The following is a 27,079-nucleotide window of genomic DNA, read 5'->3' on the forward strand; positions in this document are numbered from 1 at the left end:
CCCCTGATATTCTGATCTAGCGGCAAGGAACAGAATTAACTTTGCAGGTCAGTGAAATGTCATCAGGACTGCGAATAGTTAGTTTCAGTAATGAGAGACTTGACAGAGGTGCAGAACATTACGAGGGGTGGAGACAGGGTACACATGGGAACCATTTCCCTGCAGCAGCAACATTGGAATGGAATGGAATACTTTATTGTCACGTGACTTGGCACAGTGAAATTCTTTGCTTGTATAACCGATGTATACAAATAGCGGCCACCTACGGCGCTGAACTTTAATGGTAAAGGGCATGGGTTTAGGGTTAGAGTCGGCAGGTTTGCACGTGGTTAGAATCTCTGAGTGGGTGAATGATTGTCACAGCATTCATGGGCTATCTGAACGAGCACTTGATTCAATGATACTTTATTGTCACATGTACCTAGACACAGTGAAATTTTGTGTTCTGTAAACAATCCAGTAAAAATCAAACTATAGACAAACACAACCATAGAAACAATTTAGTGCTTGTGTTGCTGGTTGGCATGGTCTCATGGCCTTTTCTGACCTGCATCTTTAAAGTCTAACTCCGCCTGAATCGGGTTGCTGATTTGCCTGGGTACTGCTGACTCCCAGTCTCTTGTTGTCTCCTGTTTCCCACGCCACTGGTTGATCCAAAAGCTCCATGACTCATCCTCTGCTGAACGGGGAAGTGAGAACTTCCCAGAATAGGAACAGCTAGTTTGCTCTCTAGTTGTGGCATTGCTCCATAACCTCTCTCTCCACGACACCACCAGGCCTTTCATAATTGTGGGCCACATCAAACCCTGCCTCCACAATGACAGGGCATTCTCCAGAAAGTACCGCTCCCACACCCATGAACTCTGCACTCCCCCAACAATAGCCTCCCCTGCACCCCCTCTCATCAACGCCTGCCCCCTCATACTGGGGATCCTTCCTTCAATAATTCCCCTCTTCTTCGAAGCCTAAGCATTTGCGCACCTAGTAACATTTCTGATGTAATGTTTAGTCTAGTTTAGAGATACTGCATGGAAACAGACCTTTCGGCCCACCAAGTCCATACTGGCCAGCAATCACCTGTACCCTAATTCTATCCTACACACTTGGGACAATTTACAGAAGCCAATTAACCTACAAACCTGCATGTCTTTTGAATGTGGAAGGAAACTGGAGGCCCGGGGGAAAGTCTATATGGTCACAGGGAGAAGATACAATCTACAGACAGCACCCGTAGTCAGGATCAAACACGGTTCTCTGGCACTGTAAGGCAGCAACTTTACCTCTGTTCCACTGTGCCATCCTACTTTGCATTATGTATCTGTGAAGGACCTTGGGGCAGGTTTAGTGTTACAGGTGTGATATAGATGCTGGCTCAGTACAATGAACTTGGTTATTGCTGCATGAAATATCAGAATTCCACTACTAGACATACACTCCTCTCAGCTCCCATCCAGCATTTTGAAGGGTATCGCAACCTTCTAGATTTCCCTGGTCCATTTTTCCATCTCCATCGATCAATCCCCTATAATTCCCCCTTTGGTCTTAAGGTGTGCCCTCTAGTCTATGACATTTTCACTCTGAGAAAAGGACTCTTACTTTCCCTCTCATCATTTTATAAATTTCAATAAAATTATGGGAGGTATAGATAGGGTGGACAGTCAGAACCTTACCATCTTTCAGTTTACCAGAACATGCCATTTCTGCCAGTCATCTGTATATGATGTAGGAAGGAACTGCAGCTGCTGATTTAAACCAAAGATTTAAAACTAAATGCTGGAGTAACTCAGAGGGACAGGCAGCATCTCTGGATTACCCATTCCTTCTCATCAGAGATGCTGCCTGTCCCACTGAATTACTCCAGCATTTTGTGTCTATCATCTGTATGTGATGTTGGCTCAGGCTTTCTCTCCGTGCTGCCAGCTGCCGCATTAACGCACTTGGTCTCACTCTATGGGAGATACTTCTTTTGTTCTCCCCATCCTTCACCCATCTTCTCCGCTGCTGAGAACTTAACTTGCTTTCTCTCCTGCCCAGTTCTGACAAAGGCTCTTCGACCTGTAACATCACCGGTTTATCTTCACTCTGCCCCACTTGCCGAGTATTTCTGGCTATTGTTTACATTTCACTTCAGATTTTATTGTCATTCAGCCCGATACTCTGAGCCAAAGATGTTATCCGTCTTAGGCCTCTAGTGTGGGAACTGAACCAGGTAATCAAATCGAGAACCACTGATCTTGGCACGCATGCACTCGCCTGCTCACAGTCACACATGTGCCCACACCCTATGCCCAGAGCAGTGTTTGTGCCCTGCCCATGGGTTTTTTGCTTCTCTCTCCTTTACCTGAGTTCCTCGGCTAGGAATATCACTCTCCTCTCCAGCAGCATTGACGCAAAGATATCGATGATGTGCTCCTCCGATAAATATTTGAACAGCGAGGCAAAGTCCACGTGTTCGAGGCGAGAATCAGAGGGCCGCGTCAGTTCGATGTTCTGAGGAGGAGAAGAGGGGAGGCAGCTACATTAACCAGAGATGAGAACAACAAAATGGCGGAAACACTCAGCAGGTCAGGCAGCATTCGTGGAACCAGTGTGATGGGTTGAATGGTTGGGTGGTGGTGGGATGCGGACAGGGATGGGAGGAGGGTGTGGTGTAGGTTGGTGGTAGATCCACATTCCTGTGCCTTTACATCACCACTGGTTGTTCAGGGCAGAGTCACCACCACCAGACAATCTCCCTGCTACCTCCCACCTCCCCCCTCCTATATCTGTGTTGATAGCAAGCAAAACAAAGCTTCTCATTGTACCTCAGAGTGGTGTTTCTTTCAGCTGCATTGTTTCAGATTGACACAGTTTTACAAACACAGTTCCTAGCACCCTACGTGTCCTGGCAGGTCTATTCTAAACAAGAACAGTTCTCCAGTTCTCATATTCAAAGAAAAACAATTGATGGGGAGGAGGGGGGGGGGGGGGGGGGGGGGGGGGGTATATTCTGTAGCCATGCGCCAGTCAAGTCTTGTGGGTGCTGGATCACAGTGTTTTTTTAATATGGGGTCTAAAACTGAACACAGTTCCCCAGGTGCAGCCTCACTATACAATACGGCCTAACATCGAGGAGCTGGAGGCCTTTGCTGGAGGCCGACTTTGGGAACTCCAACTGCGGGAAGTTAACATCGTGAGCTGGCGATCCCTTTGCCAGGGATCGACCTTTGAACTCCAACCACTGGAGCCTGCGGTATTTAACATTGTGGAGCTCGTGGTCCCTGGTTAGAGACCGACGTCAGGAGATCCAAGCCGCAGGAGCTTCAACCCTCCTACGTGGGAGCTTGGATCGCCCTGACGCGGAAGTTTCGACCACCCCGCCGCGAGGGCTTTAACCGCCGGCTGCGGGAGCTTGGATCGCCCTGACCGCGGGAGAACAATGAGGGAAGAAGATTAGACTTTATTGCCTTCCATCACAGAGAGGAATGTGGAATCTGTTGTGGTGGATGGTTATGTTAACTTTTATGTAGTTGTGCGTCTTGTTGCTTTTTTTAGTATGGCTGTATGGTAATACGAATATCACTGTACCTTAATTGGTACACGTGACAATAAAAGAACCTTTGAAACCTTTGAAACAATGCTTCCTTATTCCTAAATGCTTCCTTATTTTTAAAACCCAACCTCCTTGCAATAAAGGCCAATATGCCATTTGCATTCCCACTACATGTTGCAGCTTCCTGCTAACTTTGTTTTTTGTGCATTGTCAGAGCCAAGTTCAAAGCACACGCTAGGCATGAATTCCCACTCACCTGATTTACCTCTATAGCCCTTGCACTTTGTTATATCAGTACTTTCTCTGCAGTTGTAATACCATATTCTGCACTCTGTTTATTTTCCCTGTCGTACTACCTAATAGATTCGGATGTATGCATGATTTGGCTGGACAGGACCCAAAACATTGCTAATCGCTGTATCTCGGTACACGTGGCAATAATAAACTAACACTGAGTTTGTCTGTTGAAGGGCTGGAAAGGATTGTTGGCTGGGTGGAGGGAGGAAGGGGAATCTTGTTGGATGTTGACTGAGATTGCACTAAAGCCACAAGATTTTATCATTCTATTTTGCTGTCTCCTCCACACGAGGCAGTGAACAGGCAGCACTAGAATGGGAGGAAGTGGCTAACCATCTGGGAACCAGTTCAATTATAGCACCCGTCAAACAACTTTATCTCTTTGAAACATATTCAATCCTAAATAGTTTTAATCTGAATAGGGAGGGCCACTGATTGACATAAACGTGTACAGAAATGAGCTGTCACCAACACAATCTAAGTAATGGGAGAGGTGGACGGGCAGAAAGTGAGGGTGGGGTAGGTGCGTTGGAGGTAAGGGATGGTGAGGGCAGAGAAGGGAGGGGTGGAGAGGGTCAGGGAGTTTGGAGGGGAGCAGAGATGGGAATGCAGGGGAAAGTAATCCTTAAATGAAAGGCCATCTCTTAAGCGTGCCACGCCAGATCAAAGCCCGTGGGTGAAATCCCACGCGGCAGTGAACCTATTCCAAGACTGCTGTCCAGTCAACCATCTTGGTTGATCCCGAACCTCATGCAGTGTGTGGCGGGTCATAGTTGGGTCAGGCTCCAAGGAGTGGTGAGAAATAGACTTGCCTCTAGCAGCACCCACCCTGCCTATCCACAGGTTATGCACAACGCACCAGAAAATGGGAACAGGAATAGGCCACTCGACCCCTCAAGCCTGCCTCATTATTCAACCTGATAGTGCCTGATCTGTCCAAGGTTCTCCTTCATGCCAGATCTCCAGAGAGTTGTGGACATAACCAGACCATCACGCAAACCAACCTCCCTTCCATTGACTCCATCTACACTTCACGCTGCCTCAGCTTAATCAAGGACCAGTCTCACCCTGGACATTCCCTCTTCTGAGCTTCAAACCCAATAGATTGAGTTAGCATGAAGCACAACATTAAGCAATGCAGAACAAAATAGCAAGTTGACTCTACCCAGCCCTGGCCCGCAATTCCTGCAGACTCACCTCTGTCCCCGATCCCGGGATGAAGCTCTTCACACAAACTGTTTTCCCCGGGGCTGGGAATGCAGCTTCCCGAAGCCCCTGCATGAAAGGGTAGATCACAGCCATGCAGATCTGCCTTCGCTTCTCCACCTCATCCAGGATCTGCAGAGGCAATGTGCAGTTGTCCCATGAGCGGCCCGGGGTCCCCTGAACGGTGCGGGGTCCCGTGAACGGCGGGGGGTTCCGTGAACGGCCCAGGGTCCGGAAGAACGGCGTGGGGTCCCGTGAGCGGCGCGTGACCAAACGGCACAGACTGACACATGCACCCCAGCAATCCCACATTCCCTACACACCTTCACTGGTAACTCCCTCTCCAACCACCACCCATGTAATACGTCCCTGCGCCCTGCATCAGCAACCACCCCCACCACTCCCCTTACACCCCACGTCCCCACCCAGCCTGTAGCCATTCCCTCCCCCACATACCCGGCCTGTAACCACCCCCTACCCGGGGGCTGTAACCATGCGCCACCCACACACCTCATCTGTAACCACTCCCCAACCCCACACCCACATTCTGAAGCCTACCTTGGAAAAGAGGCTAAAACAGCCCAGGCAGCTGATGATGCAGAAAACCTCCGGCAACTGAACCCCTCCACCACGAGGCTGCAAGAGAGAGGAGGGGAGGCTACTACATTAACCAGAGACGTGGACTTCAGGGGCATAGCACAACATACCTCCTCTGCCAACTGTGGAGAATCTCCACTCAACCATTTTCCTCCTTGTTCCATTTCAGACTTGTGTATAACCCAGGAGGCCACTCAACCCGCTAGGTCCATTCCAGCTCTCAATCCCATCCCACATATTTGCCCGCAACCCATTCCCTCTTATTCCATATGGGTAGGGAGCATAAGCATCAGCACAGAGCTAATGGGCCCAATTGCCTCATTCTTTGCAACAAAGCAGCAAATGGACCTAACATCTTGGCACATCTCAAGGAGGCAGGGACACCTGCGCCAGAGACCTTGGGGCCAACTGCATGGACATAGTGTGTGTCCTGGCTGGGTCACTCTGCACTGCATGGTGTCTGTTCAGGCCCTCTCTCTCAGGACGTCAGTACTGGCTGGTCAATCTTTGCATCGCCTTGAGGAAGGGATGGTGAACGACAGCCCACAAGTTGAGGGCTCTCTCGTAGTGTTCCATAGGGTGGAACAAACAATTCCAATTTGTTTCTTGGAATCAACCATGTGCTCCTGGAAACAGGAATCAGCCACATGTGACACAGTGGTTGAGTTGCTGCCTTACAGTGTCAGAGACCTGGGTTCAATCCTTCCTACAGGTGCTGTCTGTATAGAGTTTGTGCATTTTCCCTGTGATCGTGAGAGTTTTCTTCGGGTGCTCCGGTTTCCTCCTACACGGCAAATACCTACAGGCTTATAGATTAATTGGCTTCTGTAAGAAAATGTAAATTGTCCGTAGTGTGTAGGATAGTGTTAGTGTATGGGGTGATCGCCAGCCGGCATGGACTCGCTGGGCTGAAGGGCCTGTTTCCACGCTGTATTTCTAAAGTCTAAAAGTCCTGCCTGCCTGTTCCACTGCGGAATCATATCACAGCCTCAGCTTTCTCCCTCGTCCCCATTAGATCAGACGCCCCACTACACTTCACACTGCCTCGGAGAAGCAGCCAACATAATTTAAGACTTGACACACGCTGGTCATTCCTCTGCCTGCTCTCATCGGGCAGAAGATACAGAAGCTTGATGGCGTGCACCACCACTCAAGAACAGCTTCTTCCCCTGTTATCAGGTTTCCGAACGGTCCTTCCATAAGCTAGGGTACTGTGCAATTCACCTCTATCCCATTGCTGAGAACTATATTCTGCACTCTGCATCTTTCCCTTTGCTCTATTTGAATTTGGCATGAGTGCATAAATGTATGGCATTATCTGATTTGGTTGGATAGCATGCAAAACAATGTTTTTCACTGTACCACAGTAAAATCTAAACTTAAACCATCACCTCCCTCCAAAACCTCTTCCAGTTTTTAGTAGACTTCATACCCTCCCAAGGGACTTTTGTTCGAGAGAACCGCCTTCTCTATGCCCCACAAATGGTTGGTGTAACTCAGCGGGCCAAGGAGACTGACTACGGATGCAGTCTGTACGGAGTTCATACGTTCTCCTTGTGACCACGTGGGCTTTCCCTGGTTGCTCCAGTTTCCACCCACATTCCAAAGAAATACAGGTTTATAGGCTTCGGTAAATATTGTAAATTGTTCCCAGTGTGGAGGATAGTGCTAGTGTATGGGGTTTGCTGGTTGGCATGTACTCGGTGGGCTAAAGGGCCTGTTTCCACTCTGTATCTCTAAACTAAACACGGTCTGTTTTTGGGGTAAGCTAGCATCTGCAGGTCCTAAATATTCCAGCATTTTGTGGGGCACAAAGTCAGTCCCGAGCAAGGCCGCCAGCTCCATGATGTTTGGCCGCAGAGATACAATCTGCAATTCTTTGTTTCTCTGTAGAGGAGTCTGCGAACTGGTAATGTTTAATTTAACGACTCCCTTGAAGGGTAATGTTGATGATCGCAGGGACCTGGGAGCCAGACAAGGTCACGTGCCAGAGGATCCCTGGCATAGTTGGGAATGGCCACCTTCTGCTTTATTGCAGGAATAATAAACAACTACAAGACCAGAACTTGCTTTTACTGCTCTTCCTTTGCACAAACTCTTGGGGCTTCTTACAATCCGTTTTTACGCCAATTGATTTTGCCAAAATTCTGCCTCCTTCCCCTTTCTTTTGATTATTTGGGTTGGTCCCGGAATTCTCCCAATCCTCTGCTATCACAAAAAACTCACAACTTTCTAAACCTTTCATTCCAGTCCAGTACCATTCTTCATGCTCTCCATTAGCTGGGAAAGGATTACACGAGAAGAGAGAACAGGTTTCTAGCACCTCAGTTGTATATGACCAGCCCCATATATTGTAACCCCTTGTTCAAGATTCTCCCACTAGGGAAACATCCCTTCATTTACGTTTAATCACGCCCCATCAGGGATCTTGTATGTCTCAGTAAGGTCTCCCTTCATTCTTCTATAATGCAAGGAATCTTGACCACCAGGGGGCGCTGATGATGGCAGCCTCGCCAACAGTCTGTCTGTCTTTTCGTCTTTTTTTGTTATTTTTATTGTGTTTTAAAAGTTTGTTTTAATGTTCTCTGGTTTGTTTTAATCTGGTGGGTGGGGGAGGGGGTCAGGGGAACCTCTTACCTTGCCGGAGATGCGATTGTTTTCTGGATCGTATCTCAGGTCGCTCTGCGGCCAAACATCATGGAGCTGGCGGCCTTGCTCGGGACTGACTTTGTGCCCCACCACGGTGTGCGGACTTACCATCGGAGCCGATCCCTTGACTGGGATCGACGCTCCAACGCCTGTGGACTTTAACATCAAGGAGCTCGCAGTCTCGGGTAGAGACTGTAGATGTCAGGAGCTCCAACGGCGCAGAAGGTTCGACCAGCCCCGACCCGGGGTCCGATCGCTCAGCGCGGGAGAGCTGAAATCCCCGCGATGCAGGCGCTTGATCGCCCCGACGCGGAGGGCCCGACCGCCGGCTACGGGAGTAAGATCGTCCTGTCAACGGAGGGCTCGTGGCCCCCGACCGCGGACAAAGAAGGGAAGAGATTGAATTTTCTTTTACCTTCCATCACAGTGAGGAATTTGGAGGAGTCACTGTGGTGGATGTTTATGTTAAATTTATTTTGTGAGTTCTGTTCCTGTTTATTGGTATGACTGTATGCAAATGAAATTCCTCGTATGGTGCAAAACATACTTGGCTAATAAAATATTATTGTATTGTATTGTATAAAGTATTATTGTATTAACAGACCCAAACTGTCCAGCCTCCCTTGATCAGACAACCCTCTCAGCCCAGGAATTAGCCTGGTGTATCTCCTTTGGACTACCTCCAATACTACATTTCAGGGAGTCAGAGGTTATGGGAGAAGGCAGGAGAATGGGGTTGAGAGGGAAAGATAGATCAGCCATGATTGAATAGCAGAGTAGACTTGATAGACCTAATGGCCTAATTCTGCTCCTATAACTTATGAACTTATGAATATCCTTCTTTGGGCAAGGGGATCAAAACTGCGGGCTGACCATTCCTGCCGGGAGGTTTTATAGCTAAAAATAAGTCCGATAAATGAATAAGCAAACATTATGTGGTCTGTAGCCTTCTCTTAACTGGGTAAATACAGTTCTGAACAATAGTCGAGGATGTATTCACATGATTCCTTCAAAACAGTTTCTCAAAATAATACCTTATGGAACCAACTGGCTTGTATTAGATCATCTATTGAAATGGGTTGAATTTGTGATTTCATATGTAAAGAATTTCTGTGGTATAATGACTATGATTTGATCATATTCTATACTATGATAGAATTCCACTTTCATTTTGAGAGGGACAAACGCAAGTCTTTAACCCAGCCTTAAATTTCATTCTGTCTTTTACTGGTGATAATCTGCAGTAATATTTTTAATTTAATTTCCCATCTACTCCAAACCACTCACATATCACAATTGCTTCAATTTAAGACTCTAGTTTCAGACTACAGTTTGGCATTATTGTAATGCACTAATCAAGAACGTCGATTGATTTTCAACCTTTGGAAAAGGAGGGGGGCAATTAGGCTGGGGAATAATCTTACCAGGAAGCGTCTGCAATACCCAAACTTCCTGCTGCCGTCCACGTTGGTCAGGACAAAGGAGAAGGTTTCACTGAAAAAGAAACAAAAATCTTCAGTAGAGAAAGGCACAAGCGCATTTCTATTCTGGCATTAAGCCGGTATAATGATCTAAAGCTCTGGGATCTGCTGCTCAAGGCAGGGTGTTCAAGACATGAGGGCATTGGTTTAAGATGAAAGTTGGGAGGTTTAACAGGGGAGCTGAGTGAGAAATGTTTCACATAAGAAATGGTTGGAGTTGGGATCGTGCTATCAAGCAGATAAGGGCACGGCACCTGGATCAAATCCAGGTCTGTGGCACTGTGTGGCAGCAGCTCTGCCAGCTACACCACAGTGCCACCCTTTAAATTACAAATGCCAGCCCCTCAGCCCCAGGCTCTGCCCCTCCACCCATGGGTGTAATGTTGGGGCAGTGTAGAGAGGGCTTCACTCTACAACTACAGTGTTGTACCTACCCTGGGAGTGGGTGTTGGGGCAATGTATCGAGCACTTCACTTTGTAACTAGCGTAATTGTAGCTGCTCTGGGAGTGTGCAATGGGAGCCATTCCGTGTTTCACTGTACCTCGGTACACATGACAATAAACTAAACTGAACTGTGTTGTCAGGTAAATAAGACTGTGGTCTACTTGCCCCTCCATGCTGAGGTAATTGAATCATGAAACTAGTGGACGAAAAGTATGTGATTTTATCCCATTGAATCCAAATTGTCAACATCTACCCTCAATCAACACAAACTGGACCTGATCTATACCACCTTACTGCTATCGCTGTGGCCCATTCATGCAGCAATGTAATAGTGACTATGCTTCAAAAATACTTCTCCCCTGTAAATGCTTTGGAGACATCACAAGAAAGATCTTTCTTCTAAGCACGGCCATTAAAAGCAGGGAGAGGGTGAGCAGGTTGCAATGTTGCCTCAGTGGTGAGGCAGACTGAATGAACGTGTACAAACCTCTCATACTCGGTGAGCGGGGCCCAGGTATTGCCGTCGGGGAAGCAAAACAGTGGGATTGCCTTGAGTAAATTCTCCTCTTCCTCCTTCTGAGAACGTACAAGATTCTCCCTCTGAAAGGGACCCAAAAAAGTCAAGTCAACAACTTGAGATGTGGACCCTGGTAACGATTGAAATGCGCTCTCTCCACCACGTTCAACACCTCCAACAGTAAAAGACTTTATGGTAAATACAGACCCCCTACAGAAAGCAAGGCTATGGTAAAGAAGCTGTGGTGAATACAGACCCTCTATAGTAAAACAGGCACTGTGATAAATACAGACCCTTACAATAAAACAGCCCCCCCCCCCCCCACAGTAAAACAGGCAATGTGGTAAATACAGACCTAGTAAAATGGCGGTGATAAATACACTAATCAACAATTAATATTAACATGAAGTCAGTTTTCCAGGTGTGAATCTGTCAGTGCCTACAATACCCCAAGTGATTCACCGATTATCCACATGCAAAACGCACTGGTCACGATATACACACACTGGCATTTGCTTAAACATTGCAGGTTTTGCAATGACTTTTATGACATTTCCTCTTTGCTCAAACCCGTTTCATAAGCATCCAGGAGGAAGTTATTGAGCCATCTTTACCAGGCAGACTGCTCAATAACACCGTTCACTTCCTCCCCTCCCCGCTCAAGCCGAATGTTGATTGACTCGCTGTGACAAATTAAAATAGGAACCTACCTTCGGAAACTGGTAAGCAATCTGTGGCTCGTACACTTCTCCAGATTTCTTCAGTGAAACAACCACCAGGTATTCGAAGAACAACTGACCGGAATAACGGGACAAATCTTTCTCCGGCTTTGCTTCTCTCTCAGAGACGCTCCTTTCGATACCTGCTTTAGAAACACAGCTCATGTAATTCACAAACTTCCATCGGAACCATTTTGCTTTTGCTTCTGGCATCGTCCTTATTCTCAGGGATCTTGTCTTCCTGGCTGCCTCGGCTCAGCAATCTCCCACCCAACCCCTCAGTCTCCACACACTCCTGCTCAGTGTACCAGACCCTGGCCTGCTGCCTTGTGTCTCAGACGCTGATCTGCAGCACTGTGTCCCAGGCTCTGAATTGCAGCCCTACGTCCCGAACTCTGATCTCCTCCTATTATGTAATCAATGCTTGGGGGTTTCCCAAAATAAACAAGGAAACGTTCCGCCTCTCTCCAGTGCGTGTTATTGATGCAACTCTGGCAACAATATCACCACACTAATCAGTGTATAAGCCATGAATCACACAGTGCACAGCCAACATAGGCAATAGAACAGATGAGGTGTTTCGGTGAGGGTTGGGGGGTGATGGAGGGGGAGGTTGAGAGGGACTGAGGAAGGGGAGGAAAGGGAAGGGAAGAGGAAGAGGGGAGAAGAAGGGGGTAGAGGAAAAGGGGGGGAAGTGAGGGGGCGAGGAATGGGATGAGGGGCTGAGATGGGTGGGAAAGAGGGGGTGAGGAGGGCGGTCAGAGGGGATGTGAGGTGGGGATGGGTGAGGCAGGTGCATGGAGGCTGGAGGTGGACGGGGGGGGGGGCGGTTGTTACGGAGACCAGGAGGGTCAAATCACAGCAGCACACAGCATTAAAAATAATTTTGCAGAATTCCCGCCTAACTGTTTGGCCAAGTATTATATGATGATGCGACCAGGCCCCAGGCACATTCCACTGACGAAATCCTCAGGGACCCAGGCTGGGAACAGCTCCACATTCCAGCTGCCTCCATGGGTCACAGGTCAACGGGAAGATCATCGGCGTGGGGACATTAATTTTTGCGAAACTCATGGGTTGCCATGGCAACCCTACCACTCCCCGGCAATTTACGGCCTGTTATAAACACTTCAGACTCTGATGGACACCGGCTGTGGAATCCCTGGGACTTTCTACAGCCATGCCTGCCTGGTTACCGTGACAACTTCACGGCTGCCAGAACGTTGCCTGGATTAGAGGCCATCAGCTCTGAGGAGAGGCTGGAACGAGCCGCCGGGAGGGCTGGGGGAGGCAGATACGATAGTGGCTTTTCAGAGGCTGTTAGAGGGGCGCATGGATAAGCAGAGAATGGAGGGATAAGGATCATGTGCAAGCAGAGAAGATTAACTTGGTGTAGAAGCAAAGAACTACAGATGCTCTTTAATAGTTAAAAGGACACAGTGGCCAGATAGGCTGCATCCCAGAGTACTTAAGGAAGTAGCTCCAGAAATAGTGGATGCATTAGTAATAATCTTTCAAAACTCTTTAGATTCTGGAGTAGTGCCTGAGGATTGGCGGGTAGCAAACGTAACCCCACTTTTTAAGAAGGGAGGGAGAGAGAAAACGGGGAATTACACACCAGTTAGTCTAACATCGGTAGTGGGGAAACTGCTAGAGTCAGTTATTAAAGATAGGATAGCAGCACATTTGGAAAGTGGTGAAATCATTGGACAAAGTCAGCATGGATTTACAAAAGGTAAATCATGTCTGACGAATCTTATAGAATTTTTCGAGGATGTAACTAGTAGCGTGGATAGGGGAGAACCAGTAGATGTGGTGTATCTGGACTTCCAGAAGGCTTTCGACAAGGTCCCACATAAGAGATTAGTATACAAACTTAAAGCACACGGCAGTGGGGGTTCAGTATTGATGTGGATAGAGAACTGGCTGGCAAACAGGAAGCAAAGAGTAGGAGTAAACGGGTCCTTTTCACAATGGCAGGCAGTGACTAGTGGGGTACCGCAAGGCTCAGTGCTGGGACCCCAGCTATTTACAATATATATTAATGATCTGGATGAGGGAATTGAAGGCAATATCTCCAAGTTTGCGGATGACACTAAGCTGGGGGGCAGTGTTAGCTGTGAGGAGGATGCTAGGAGACTGCAAGGTGACTTGGATAGGCTGGGTGAGTGGGCAAATGTTTGGCAGATGCAGTATAATGTGGATAAATGTGAGGTTATCCATTTTGGTGGCAAAAACAGGAAAGCAGACTATTATCTAAATGGTGGCCGACTAGGAAAAGGGGAGATGCAGCGAGACCTGGGTGTCATGGTACACCAGTCATTGAAAGTAGGCATGCAGGTGCAGCAGGCAGTGAAGAAAGCGAATGGTATGTTATAATCATAGCAAAAGGATTTGAGTATAGGAGCAGGGAGGTTCTACTGCAGTTGTACAGGGTCTTGGTGAGACCACACCTGGAGTATTGCGTACAGTTTTGGTCTCCAAATCTGAGGAAGGACATTATTGCCATAGAGGGAGTGCAGAGAAGGTTCACCAGACTGATTCCTGGGATGTCAGGACTGTCTTATGAAGAAAGACTGGATAGACTTGGTTTATACTCTCTAGAATTTAGGAGATTGAGAGGGGATCTTATAGAAACTTACAAAATTCTTAAGGGGTTGGACAGGCTAGATGCAGGAAGATTGCTCCCGATGTTGGGGAAGTCCAGGACAAGGGGTCACAGCTTAAGGATAAGGGGGAAATCCTTTAAAACCGAGATGAGAAGAACTTTATTCACACAGAGAGTGGTGAATCTCTGGAACTCTCTGCCACAGAGGGTAGTCGAGGCCAGTTCATTGGCTATATTTAAGAGGGAGTTAGATGTGGCCCTTGTGGCTAAGGGGATCAGAGGGTATGGAGAGAAGGCAGGTACGGGATACTGAGTTGGATGATCAGCCATGATCATATTGAATGGCGGTGCAGGCTCGAAGGGCCGAATGGCCTACTCCTGCACCTAATTTCTATGTTTCTATGTTCTATGTTTCTAACTCAACGGGTCAGGCAGCATCTCTGGAGAACATGGATAAGTGATGTTTCGGGCCTGACCTGCTGGGTTACTCCAGCACTTTGTGTCCTTTGGGAAATTAACGGCATCAATCTCAGCATGGACATTGTGGGCCGAAGGGCCTGTGACTTTGCTGAATTGTTTTACGTACCTCAGCACAGATCTGAGAGGGTCTATCTATGAACTACAGGTTCCAACGCCAAACCCCACAACTGCCCCGGAAATCATTTCATCATGGGCACGAATTAACTCTTCCAATCACTAGATCCCCTCGCCTTTCCTGATTTACATTTGGCAGACACCTTCTCTCCACCTGGCCTGTTGACCCAATGCCCAATACTGCTCACTGACTGAACCAATCAGTCCCTCTCCAGCCATCTCAGGGTCACTCAACACCACATCCCTCTGACCCGTGATCCTGTGTCCTCGACACTCACCCCCGAGTCCCCCCTTGCCCTGTGTCCCGGCAACTTCAACCCTCCACCCCCTGTCCTCAGAGCAGTAAAACCAAACTACACAAACCCTGTCCAATCTTAGTGAAACCCATTCTATTGGAGTCAGAGATACAGCACAGCAACCGGCCCTTCGGCTCACCATGTTCACACTAACCACTTTGCCCATCTACATCAGTCCCATTTGGATGCATTCGGTCCATATCCTTATGAATCTTTAAGAAGGAACTGCAGATGCTGGAAAATCAAAGGTACACAAAAAAGCTGGTTTCGGCCCGAAACGTTGCCTTTTTCCTTCGCTCCATAGATGCTGCTGCACCCGCTGAGTTTCTCCAGCTTTTTTGTGTACCTCCTCATGAATCTTGCCTATTTAATGTCTGTCTAAATGCCTTTTATATAGGTATGTTGCAAAGCCTACCTGAAGCGTCGCTGAAAATCTGTCACTGCGGGTGTGCGCGATTTTGGCGCCGTTTAGAGGGGGCGGGTTTAAAACGTGATTTTCTCTAGGCTGTTCAAATCGAAGATGTTCAGCCTAGTTAATTATTAACGAAAAATCGCTGGAAGACCCCGTCGCAAAAGCTATTATTAGTTTTAAAGGCCTCGTATAATAGTTATAGTAGTTTAAAAATCAATCTCTAAACCCGCGACCAACGGCAGCTGTCAGGGTCTCATAGAGCAAATAACTGAAGGTATGCTGCTTATTTTTACATTAAAAAGGGCTTCTTAAGATCCCTTTATACAAAGTTTAATATTGCGAGTAGCTCATTTTGGGCCCATTATATCCCGCAGTATTTTTCTGGGGATTTGAGGGCACAAATCTAGCGTAATGTGAACGTTCTAAACCAGCACGTTCACAGGATCCCACTAGAAAGCTGATTTAAAATGGACTTTAATTTACAGCAATTGAACACTAAATTCCTTCCATTTGGCCTATAAATTAATGTAAATGAGATTTAAAAATCATGTTTTATTGTGAATTATTTATGAATATTATTTGGACACTTAGGCTATTTAAAAATGTTAATCATTTATTAAGAAATGGATAGATGTTTAGATCTAGTAATTGAAGTTTGAAATTAGCTACACTTGGGTAACTAACTAATTATATGCTTTAATTTCAGGTCATCCAAGTAAGATTATTTTATATTTGTTTCAGAATGGTTCAATCTACAATAACTGAAAATTTCATTCAGTTCTCTTAATTTTTAAGAAGGTTATGGGCTTTTGACTGCACACGATCACAGCTTTTTTGTTATGTCCATAGAAAATCAATAGGGAACAAGATGCTAATTTCCGAGTATGAAAATGGCCATAACTTTTTAAATACTTGAGATATGAAAGTGAATTAGGTGTCAAATTAAACTTCTTTTTATGCTTTATCTGATGGGATAAATTACAGACTTGATTTTTTAAATCTCAAAATGTTGTAACATTGCTATTTTATACCCAAAGATTGTAATTGACTCCAACTTTTCTGGCAGCAAGTTCTATTTGTCAACCATTCTCTGTGATAAATAAACTTACCCTTCAGATCCCCTTCTAATCTCCTCCGTCTGACCTTAAACCTATACTCTCTTGCTTTTGCTAGGGGGCATAGGGGTGTTTATGTCTTTGGATACTGTTGGGAGGATGACTTTTCAGATGGTAGCAGCACCCAGACCTCTGGCACCATGACAGGCTCTGAGGCTCAGTGGGGAAGGGTGGAGTTAGTCAGAGTGATAGTGACAGGAGACTAGGTAGTTAGTGGTATGGACTGGAGATTCTGTGGCCGCAAATGATGCACCAGGATGGTGTGTTGCCTCTGGGGTACCAGGGTCAAGGACGTCTTGGGGCAGAGCATTCTCAAACGGGGTGGTGAGCAGTCAGAGTTTGTTGTGCACATCGGTAACAATTACATAAGTAGAAAAAGGGACGAGGTCCTGTGGAGTGAATATAAGGAATAAGAAAAGAGGTTAAAAAGCAGCACCTCAAGGGTAGTTATCTCGGGATTTCTCCCAGTGCTATGTGCTAGTCAGGGCAAAAATAGGATGTTAAATGGATGCATGGCTGAGAACCTGGTGTAGGGTGCAGGTATTCAGCTTTTTAGGCCTTGTGGATCTCTTCTGGGGCAGAGGTGACCTGTACAAGAGGGACAGATCGCACTAAACTAGAGGGGGAACCATTATCCTGGGGGAGGGATATGCTTGTGTTGCTAGGGAGCGTTTAAACTGGGTTGGCAGTAGGTGGGTCCAGGAGCAGTAGAGACAGATGAGAAGTTGGGGGCCAATACTGTAAATCAAAGAGCAAGTTTAGAAGACAGGACAGCCAGGAGCTCAATATATAGACGGTTCCACTAAAGAGGGCACAACACTTGCTCTTGGGGACTGAAGTAGAGCAAGTGACTGAAGTGTCAGTGGAAGAGCACTTAGGGACCAGTAACCATAATCCTATTCGTTTTTAAATAATTATGGGGAAAGATAGGATTGGCCACAAGTTAAGGTCCCAAATTGGGTCAAGGACAGTTTTCATGTTATAGGAGAAGAATTAGGCCAATCAATCATCAAGTTTACTCTGCCATTCAATCATGATGAATCTATCTTTCCCTCTCAACCCCATTCTCCTGCCTTCTCCGCATAACCCCTGACACTCTTACTATTCAAGAATCTATCAATCTATAACCATAAAAATATCCATTGACGACTTCCAGAGCAGTCTGTGACAATGGATTTTACAGATTCACCACCCTCTGACTAAAGAAATTCTTCCTCATCTCCGCTCTAAAGATGCGTCATTTTATTCTGAGGCCGTGGCCTCTGGTCCTAGACTCTCCCACTAATGGAAACATCCTCTCCACATCCACATTTGGTGGCATCAGGCAGGAACCGGCAGCGATTGACTGGGCAGGACACAAGCTAAAAGGATTTCTGACACATGTGAAGCTTTTAAAAGTGAGATAGCAAGAGTTCAAGGACAGCATGTTCTGGCCAAAGTGAAGGACGAGGTTAGCAAGATTACGGAACCCTGGTTGTTGAGAAATATAGAGGCTCTGGTCAGGAAAAAGAAGGCATTCGTCAGGTTTAGGCAGTTGGGAACAAGCAAATTCTTTGCCGAGAGCAATTAGGACACTTTGTTGTTTCCTGGTGTCGATTGGCAGAGCTGTCTTCTCATTTTCCATCTGGATTTTGATTCTCCCATGCATTCCCAAAGTTAACAAATAGCAGATGTTCATCTGCCGTGACATGTGCACTCACATATCTGAGAAATGACAAGGCAAACTAACATCTTTCTGCTGAAACTATGCTATTTAAAGGGGCTAAGGCTCAAATTAAAATTGTTGTATACCCCAAGCGGCACAAAGGTGCAGCTGGTAGAGCTACTGCCGCCTCACAATGCCAGAGACCCTGGTTTGATCCTAACCCTGGGTGCCTGCCGTCTGTGTGTTGATGGGAACGTAGAGAGAATTAAAATAATAGGATTAATGCATGACTTTAAGGTCAGTCTGGCTCAGTGGGTTGATGGGCCTTTTATCATTCCCATGATCGTTGTGTAAAGATGTGCAGGTTGTAGGTGAATTGACATCTGTAAAATTGCCCTTAATGTGTAGGGAGTGGGAGAACATAGAACTGGTGTGAGGTGAGATCAAAGCTCTGTGTAAACTCAGGGAGCTGAAGGGCCATTTCTATTGTTGTGTCTTAAACTAAACTAAACTCTAAACCTCAAGCAGGTGCCTGGACTGTTTTGCTTAGGGAGGTCAAGAGAGATGGTCACTATAAGATTCCCAGCTTGTTTTGCTACTAATCTCTACCACGTCTCAGTGTGTATGGCTTGCTGCAGAATGGAAGCTCTATACTAAGGTGAAGATATTTCATCTGTTTTTCTTCCAGCCCACAGATTGGCCACAGGCATTTGCCCCTCACATGAGATAGACATTAACTGCTGTCAGAAGATCACCATCTCAGTGAAAGATGCACTTTGCTCAGCCCGAAGCCTATTGGTCTTCTGTTGTGAGGAGATGTCGCAGGCAAACACTACCGGTGGTGCAGGAGCAGTGTCGAGTGGAACTCGTTGCAACCACTGCAAAGTTCATTTGTGGGGAAGCAGTGCGACCCTTTGTCCAGCTATCACTGGATAGCGAGGGACTAGATCCTGTGCAACAGCATCTCAGCCACACGGGCATTTCTTCAAGGAGGCACACAAGCAGTGTTGGCAAAGTGCAAGGGAATGAATTGAATTGCTTAATTGATACAATTAAGGCAGAGAAAGCACCAAATATATTTACAAATAAAGAATATTTTTGGGAAAGTGGGGATTTTGCTGCATTGTGTGCTTCCCCAAAGTGACTAATAAATGATTTGTGTCTTTGCAATGCTTGTAATGCTTCCAAAGTTTATACTGCTGCTAGATATCCACAGTATTATTGGCAAACTTGGATTTGACATTCACTATGGAGCAAAAGATATTTGCTGTGCCACTACAGCCCATTTTATAACCAATGCAATCTACTGGAGTACAATTTAAATGCAGCTGGTCGAGTTCCTGTGATCTGGATCTCTGGCACAGTGTAGGGAGCTTGCATGTTCTACCTGCAACCATGAGCCTCCCCCACCCCCAAATGCCTCAGGGGCTCTGGTTTCCTCCCACACGGGGCAGTAAGTTAATTGGCCACTGTGAAGTGCCCTCAGGTGTGTCAGTTCACGACACAGTGGGAGGAGCTGACGTCTGCGGCGATGAAGAGACAAATGTTCTACGTGTATATGGAGTGTGAGAGGTTGCAGCCCCTGTACGAATATCTGAAGAGGCTGCTCGTCAAGTTTTGGTTGCATTTTAGTCCCATGATTCTTGGTATTTGGGTACAAGGCAGGGAGTGGGGAGGGTCGATCGGGAGGGTGGGATCTCCCTGCTGGTCTGCTCCTGGGCCTGGCCAAGATGGCCATTCGTGGGTCCAGGCAGCGGGTAGTCGATGGTCACACCAGAGTTGACTGCCTGCTCCTCTTCCAGGCCTATGTCCGTGCTCGTGTGTCCCTGGAGAGGGAACACGCGGTGTTCAAGGGGACACTAAAGGCTTTCCGTGAACGCTGGTCGCCGCGGGGGGAGGGGATCGAGTGAATTGTAGATAAAGATGCCACTATTGTATTATGATGATTGCCTGATGTCATGTGATTATTGAACGTTTTTGTACCTTCAGGTACACTGTAATATGCAATTATTGAATAAAGCTTGGAAGGAGAGAAAAAAAGTGGGAGGAGCTGAAGGGTTCTGGAAGGGATATGTAACAGCGACAATGAGTGATGCAATGGGATCGGTCTGTGAGCTGGCACCAATCCAATGGTATGACAGGCCTTTCACTCTGCCCTAAGGAAATATGAAATATACACTTCAGGGTTCATTTTATTCACCCCCTGAAACCAAACTCCAATGCTGCATTTTATATTTGTTCAGAAAACTCACAATTCCAATTTAACTTCCAAACCGATCTCACTTGTGTCACCCACCAACCAACCCCAATACTCTCTGAGCATGAACCCACTCTGCACCACCCCAAATACCACGGCCACGTGCTGAACCTATCTAGATTTATCCCTCCCGGTCCCAACATCAATCCACTCAGATGACCCCTACCCCAATCTGACCCCACCCATTCTAATCCACTGACCCCTCCCCAATCCTGTTCCTCTTCCACTACACCCACTGACCCCTAACCCTCCCAACTCTCTCCTCCCCTCACTGACCCCTCCCCAATCTGACCCCACCCATTCTAATCCACTGACCCCTCCCCAATCCTGTTCCTCTTCCACTACACCCACTGACCCCTAACCCTCCCGCCCCCTCCCAACTCTCTCCTCCCCTCACTGACCCCTCCCCAATCTGACCCCACCCGGACCCAACCCAACCCCACCCCCGCTCCCCCGGCCCGCACTCACTGGGTCTGGGGCGCTGGGGCTGCCGTCCATGCCAGGTCAGCCGCCGAATGCTCCGCCGGAAAACCGACGTTAACTGGCTCATGCCGCCCGCTCTGCAACAGACAAACGGGGCAGTGGTCAGTGGTCAGTGGGCGGCGGGGTATGGCCGGGGGGGCTGCAGTGCCCGGGGACAAGGAGAGCAACGGGACGGTGGCGGCGTGCACCTGGTCATCCTCCCTCCCCCGCGGTGCAGACAACCTCCCGCTCTCACCTGCCGCCCGCCGCCGCTCTCAGGTGCTGGTTTCCGGGCTGGGCGGCTCCCTGGGACTGCGGCCGGCGCGCCTACTCCGCCCCCCCCCCCCGGGCTGGGTGAGGAGGGGGGGTCGATGCCGGCTCTTTCCCCCCATATCTCTCAGCCCCCTCCCTCCCGGCTCGCTGCAGACCCCTGCTCGGGATTGCATAGGGGGAAAGTTATTCCGAAAGCAATGCATGAGCTGGGAACGATGCAAAAGGAGACACACTACCGCACAAGTACAATAATAAGACGTGAGGCGTGCATACAACATATGGGACTAACATTTAAAATGTGCCATCCGTCCTCCCCAAGACTTAACTCCGGCTCAACGGGTGGGGTGGTGCGAGGACGGGACTGGGCGGATCCTATTTCCCACCACAGTCGATTCTGCAATCTGTTTAAAGTAGTAAGCAATAAACGTATTCAAATGAAAGTTATTTCGCCAGCAAATCAAATGTGCATCGAATCCCACTTCACGACAGTATGCTGGATTCAAATGTCCAAATGTTCAGTGATAGAGTCCGGGGGTGGATGGGTGGGGTTGAGTTGATGGGGAAGGAAAAGACTGCAGATGCAGAAATCTGGAGCAAAAAGCAAACCGTTGGAGCAACTCAATGGGCAGATGATATTTCATCTTGAGACCCTCTGGACCCAAACCGTTGTTCATAAGTTAGAGGAGCAGAATTAGGCCATTCGGTCCATCAAGTCTACTCATTCAATCATGGCTGTTCTACCTTTCCCTCTCAACCCTCTTCTCCTGTCTTCTCCCCATAACCCCTGACACACTAACTAATCAAGAATCTGTCAATCTGTGCCTTAAAAATACCCAATGACTTTTCCTCCACAGCCGCCTGTGGTAATGAATTCCGCAGATTCCATTGAAGCCGTCTCGACTGTACATTTCCCCCCACAAATGCTGCCTGATCTGCTGAGTTTCCCCAGCGCTTTTTTCTGCTTGGGTTGTCGATGGGAATGTGGGCTGAATAAAATGGGACCAGTGATAATGGGTGGTTGATAGTTAACATGGACTCCATGGGCTGGAGGGTCTGCTTCTGTAATGATGATTGTGACTGCCTTCTCATCTGCATTCTGTAGAAAGAAGGAGCTGCAGGTGCTATTTAATACACAAAATAACACAAGGTGCTGGAGTAACTCCGCAGGTGAGGCAGCATCTCTGGAGAACATGGATAGGTTCAAAATGGTCCTGACGCAGAACATCACCTATTCGTGTTCTCCAGAGATGCTGCTGTGTTACTTTATGTTCACTTGCACTCTGTGTTGTGGCTCAATACACCCAATCCAAGAGGATATGGGGTGTGAATGGAATAGGGGTTGGAGGGAGATTGGAATAGGAGAGAGGGAAAAGGGGTCAGGAGAATAGAGAGGAGGCTTGGGATGAAGGAGAAGGGCCAGATAGCACAAAAAATCTGATTGTGATGGGAAGTTTTGTTTGTGCATTGCAGCCAGGTATAATTTTATAACAATTTGCACTTATTTGGATTTGCACTTTGTTACATCCCATTAATGAATCATGTACGGCATTGTTTGTAAATATTACAACTGTCACACTGATTTATCTTGTTGACACCTTTGAAGGGGGTGGGGGGCACTGTTCAGTGATGTGGGGAGTGTATATAGTGGATGCTGGATTCGAGGAGTTCAGTCGGGTATGTTACCTGTTTCTCTGACCTGCACCCAAGCCCCCTTTCCACCTCCAGATCCCTTCCTCTGTCCCACTTTCCAAGCTCCCCCCCTATTTCATATCCATATGTATCACATATATATATTCCCCTTAACTTTGTATCCTTTGTCTGAAGATACATTTAGCGACTTCTGACTTGAAACTCTTCATTCACCACTTCTCCTTTCCACTTATCAGCATTCTACAGGAGGAAGTTCAAGATATCCATTCTGCTTTGCATTAGGAGACATTTCATCCCCTAAATGGCCTGGTCTAGTATCATCCAGGTTTCACTTCATTCTGGTTGGTCTCACTTGAGGCACAATGGTGTAACAGGTAAGGACGCTGCTTCCCAATTCCAGAGACCCAGGTTCAATCCTGACCTCGGGCGCTGTCTACGCAGAGTTTGCTCATTCTCCCCTTGGATTTCCTCTCACATCCCAAGGACATGCAGGTTGGTCAGTTCAGAAGTTCATAATTATAAGTTCCTAAGTTGTAGGAGCAGAATTAGGCCATTTAACCCATCGAGTCTACTCCACCATTCAATCGTGGCTGATCTATCTTTTCTCTCAACCCCATTCTCCTGCCTTCTCCCCATAACCTTTGGCACCCGTACTAATCATGAACCAGTCAATCTTTGCTTTAAAAATACCCGAAGACCTGGCCTCCACAGCCGTCTGTGGCAATGAATCCCACAGATTCACCACCCTCCGGCTAAAGGTTAATAATTCTCCATTGTGAATTGCCCCAAGTGTAGTGGATGGCTGAGGAAGTGTGGAGGGAGGGTGGAAATGTGAGAGAGAACAGGTTAGTGGAATATGTGGAGAATGGTGGGAATGCTCTGAGACCCAGCACAGACTTGATGGGCTGAATGGCCTCTTGTAGTGGGAAGAAATATGAGAAATAATTTATTTGAGGTTTCACGTTGACTTTGCACGTGAGTACAATAACCACAACGTGTTTGGTTACATCCACTGTATGGTTCTGTACAAACAAGGAACTGCAGATGCTGGTTTAAACAAACGGGCACAAAGTGCTGGAGCAACTCAGCAGGTCAGCCAGCATCTCTGGAGAATTTCAGACGAAGGGTCCCTACCTGAAACATCACCTGTCCATGTTCTCCAGAGATGCTGCCTGACCCACTGAGTTACTCAAGCAGACACAAAATGCTGGAGAAACTCAGCAAGTCAGGCAGCATCTCTGGAGAAGAGGAATAGGTAACGTCTCGGGTCGAGACCCTTCATCAGACCGTCTGCCAAAGGGACTCGGCCCGAGACATTACCTACTCCTCTTCTCCAGAGATGCTGCCTGACTTGCTGAGTTTCTTCAGCATTTTGTGTCTATTTCCGTTGTAAACCAACATCTGCAGTTCCTTCTTACACACGAGTTACTCAAGCACTTTGCGTCCTTCACTGTATGGTTCTGTTTGATAAGTAATATAAAATAATATTTTAAAATTGTGATTAAGTAATCTGTTTAATTTGGTGATATTCAGTTTCAGAGCACTGCAATCATTGATGAATTTATGGCATTTAATCTGCAGATTTGATAATTCTGAAATCTGGGAATTCTGGATTATTAGTCAATGCGTGATGTGATTGCCCCACTAACTATTATTAAATTGGTGAATAAATCGGCACCCATGAATTTGTGCGTTGAACCTCACCTTCCAATGCTTCCAAGATTCACGTGGACGATCAAATAATATTAAAAGTAAAATAAATCCTGTAATTCAAGGATATTTTTGGTGTGTTGAAATTAGATTCAAGAATGAACATGTTGTGCGAAACGCAATCGAACACAGGCATTGGAAAACCACAGGTATTTTTTGCTCCTTCAGTTTGAGGATCTTGTTACCTCAAAGTTGTGTATACTCACTGACCTCTTGTAGCTCTCCCGGGCACCATGTCCACGTCTCACTTTACTTTGTACTGCCTAAAGTACTCCAACTCAATCTTCTGTTCTGCCTGAACATTTGCCTTCCTCTCCCCATCTCCTCTTCCCCTATCCCACCTGCCCCCCCGCCCCCCACACCTCTTTTCCATTTTCCCCCTCCCTCCAACCTCAATCAGTCTGAAGGATCCTTACCCAGAACGTTAACCATCTATTCCTTCCGCAGATGCTGCCTAACCTGCTGAGTTACTTCCGCACTTTGTATTTTACTCAAGATTCCAGCCCCCACAGTTGCTTGTGTCTTTTCCATCTTGTCTCCAATGCTCTACAACTCACTTCCATTTTCTCTCTCTCTCTGTCTAGATTTCCTTATAATTCTGACCCTCTGTCTCTCTGACTGACTGTCTCTCTGACTCTTCCTCTATGTTTTCAGACAATTGGGATAGAATCAAAAGTAACTGCTTTTGCATGGAAATGTCAGGCACATATATTGTATGCAAACGTGAACACACGTGTCCATAGAATAGATACAGGTTGTCCCTGGGTTATGAACAAGCTCGCATGATAATATTAAACTGAGGTCTGATGTATGAACATACTTTTCATACTTTTCATTCTTTCCAAATGGCAGAACTAGTTTTCTGTCTCTATTCGATCTTATCAGGCTTATTGACCTTTTGATGCTACTTATTACAACACCGTGGAGGCATGGTCACTGTATTGAGTGATTTTGTGCTTTTTCCGACATGGACAAAATCGATTTATGTCACCTGAGGATGGCCTGTACTGGTTATTGGGAGTAAGGGTATGTCTGTGCCCCACTTTCTTCCCACTACTTTCTCCCCTTAACCCTGCATACTTTCCTCCTAATCAGGCAGCTCTCTATCTCAAAACAAAATCTGCAGATGTTGCAAACCTGAGATAAAGCCAGAAAATGCTGGCCAGAAAAAGTCAGGCAGCACCTCCTGAGAGAGAGACAGTTTACATTTCAATTGATCACCTTTTCTCAATAACCCTCTTCAATCCTGCACATTCTTTTAGGAGCTGGTTGCCTCTCCCTTTTCACGTTAATGCTCCTTATTGGGATCCTTGAAAACCAAATAACATCCTCCCTCTGAAGTTTTTTATTTCTCAGTCTGGGGGTTGACACTAACTCTTGCACTCTCCGAGGAAGCGTGGGAGGGCTCGATATTGTGTTACAATGGAGAGGTAGTTCATGGAGTGGAATCAAAGTGTGTTCATATAGTTGAGCTTAAGAATTATCTCGATGAGCACTCCAATCGCCAACACTTGGAAGGCTAAGGACCAAGTGGTGGAAAATGGACACTTACTGATCAGCAAGGAAGAGGTTTTAGATTAGATTAGATTAGATTCCTTTATTGTCATTCAGACCTTTCGGTCTGAATGAAATGTCGTTGCCTGCAGTCATACATATAATAATAAATAACTAAACACACAATAAACACAAATTAACATCCACCACAGTGAGTTCACCAGGCTCCACTGTGATGGAGGCAAAAGTCTTAAAGTCTTTGTCTCTTCCCTCCTTGTTCTCCCTCTGCACTGAGGCGATCCAGGCTTCCGTTGTTGTGACCCCGCGGGATGATGGTAAGTAAGTCCAAGGTGGGTGGAAAGCTGTCTCCGCTATTTGACTCCAAGATGTTATGACTGAACTCTAGCTTTGAGTAAGAGGGATTGGGAGAGGCAGTGGGATTTAGAGTGATAAGCTGCCCCCCATCTCTTCCCATCCCACTCTGGCTGAGGGTGCCTCTTTCGGGGTGCAGGTCAGGCGCCAGTTGTTGCAACACTGGGTCGCTCTCACGCCCTGCTTTGGTTGAACAATTTGTGCTGAGTGGTGTTGTAGAGCTTAGCTGAATTTCCTGTGCCACATCCTGCCTGGGCCTTAGACCCGAGTCCTGCTGCTTCCTCCTCCTTTCCCTGCTCTTCTCTCCTCATTACTTCCTCTCGTCACTTACTGTCATCTTTCTTCTCCACCCTCCCCAATTCATTCTTCACATTGCGCTTCTCCTCCGCTCTTCTCCATTCTCTCTAACATTCTGCTCCTGAATCTCCATTTACATCCTGCCATATCCAACCCCCCCTTACTCCTTACTCCTCCTCTTTGGCATTCTTTCTGCAGTCTACAACTTCCCTCAGTCGTGAGCATTCCTTATTTTCATATTTCCTTATGACATTGAAGAAGATCATTTGGCCCATCAAGTCTATGCCATCACATAGATCTATCATTCGCCCACAAATTTTTTTCTGTAACATGCCGAGAATGGTGGACTCATCGAGATCCATCATCCATAACAAGCAGCCTTACCCACCGTCAATAGCATCTACACGAGGAGCTGCCTCAAAAAGATGGCATCTATCATCAAGGAGCCCCT

General features: G+C 46.9%; 1 protein-coding gene across 2 annotated transcripts in view; it reads right to left on the reverse strand.

Moving 5' to 3' along the window:
- The window catches only part of dennd2d (DENN domain containing 2D), a 39,863-nt gene extending 18,690 nt beyond the window's left edge, over nt 1-21,173 (reverse strand). The window contains exons 1-8 of one of the 2 annotated variants that reach the window (XM_033042679.1): nt 21,089-21,172; nt 20,839-20,930; nt 11,435-11,589; nt 10,695-10,807; nt 9,706-9,775; nt 5,594-5,671; nt 5,027-5,167; nt 2,342-2,490 (exon numbers count right to left, since the gene is read on the reverse strand). In XM_033042679.1, coding sequence (XP_032898570.1) covers nt 2,342-2,490; nt 5,027-5,167; nt 5,594-5,671; nt 9,706-9,775; nt 10,695-10,807; nt 11,435-11,589; nt 20,839-20,920 — 788 coding nt within the window. In that variant the 5' untranslated portion in view covers nt 20,921-20,930; nt 21,089-21,172. Of the gene's footprint in view, nt 1-2,341; nt 2,491-5,026; nt 5,168-5,593; nt 5,672-9,705; nt 9,776-10,694; nt 10,808-11,434; nt 11,590-20,838; nt 20,931-21,088 lie in introns of both variants that reach the window. The other variant, XM_033042680.1, reaches the window with a different exon arrangement.
- Nucleotides 21,174-27,079: the final 5,906 nt, after the last annotated feature.

Source organism: Amblyraja radiata, chromosome 24, assembly GCF_010909765.2.
Source record: "Amblyraja radiata isolate CabotCenter1 chromosome 24, sAmbRad1.1.pri, whole genome shotgun sequence".
In the NCBI taxonomy this organism is placed as follows: domain Eukaryota; kingdom Metazoa; phylum Chordata; class Chondrichthyes; order Rajiformes; family Rajidae; genus Amblyraja; species Amblyraja radiata.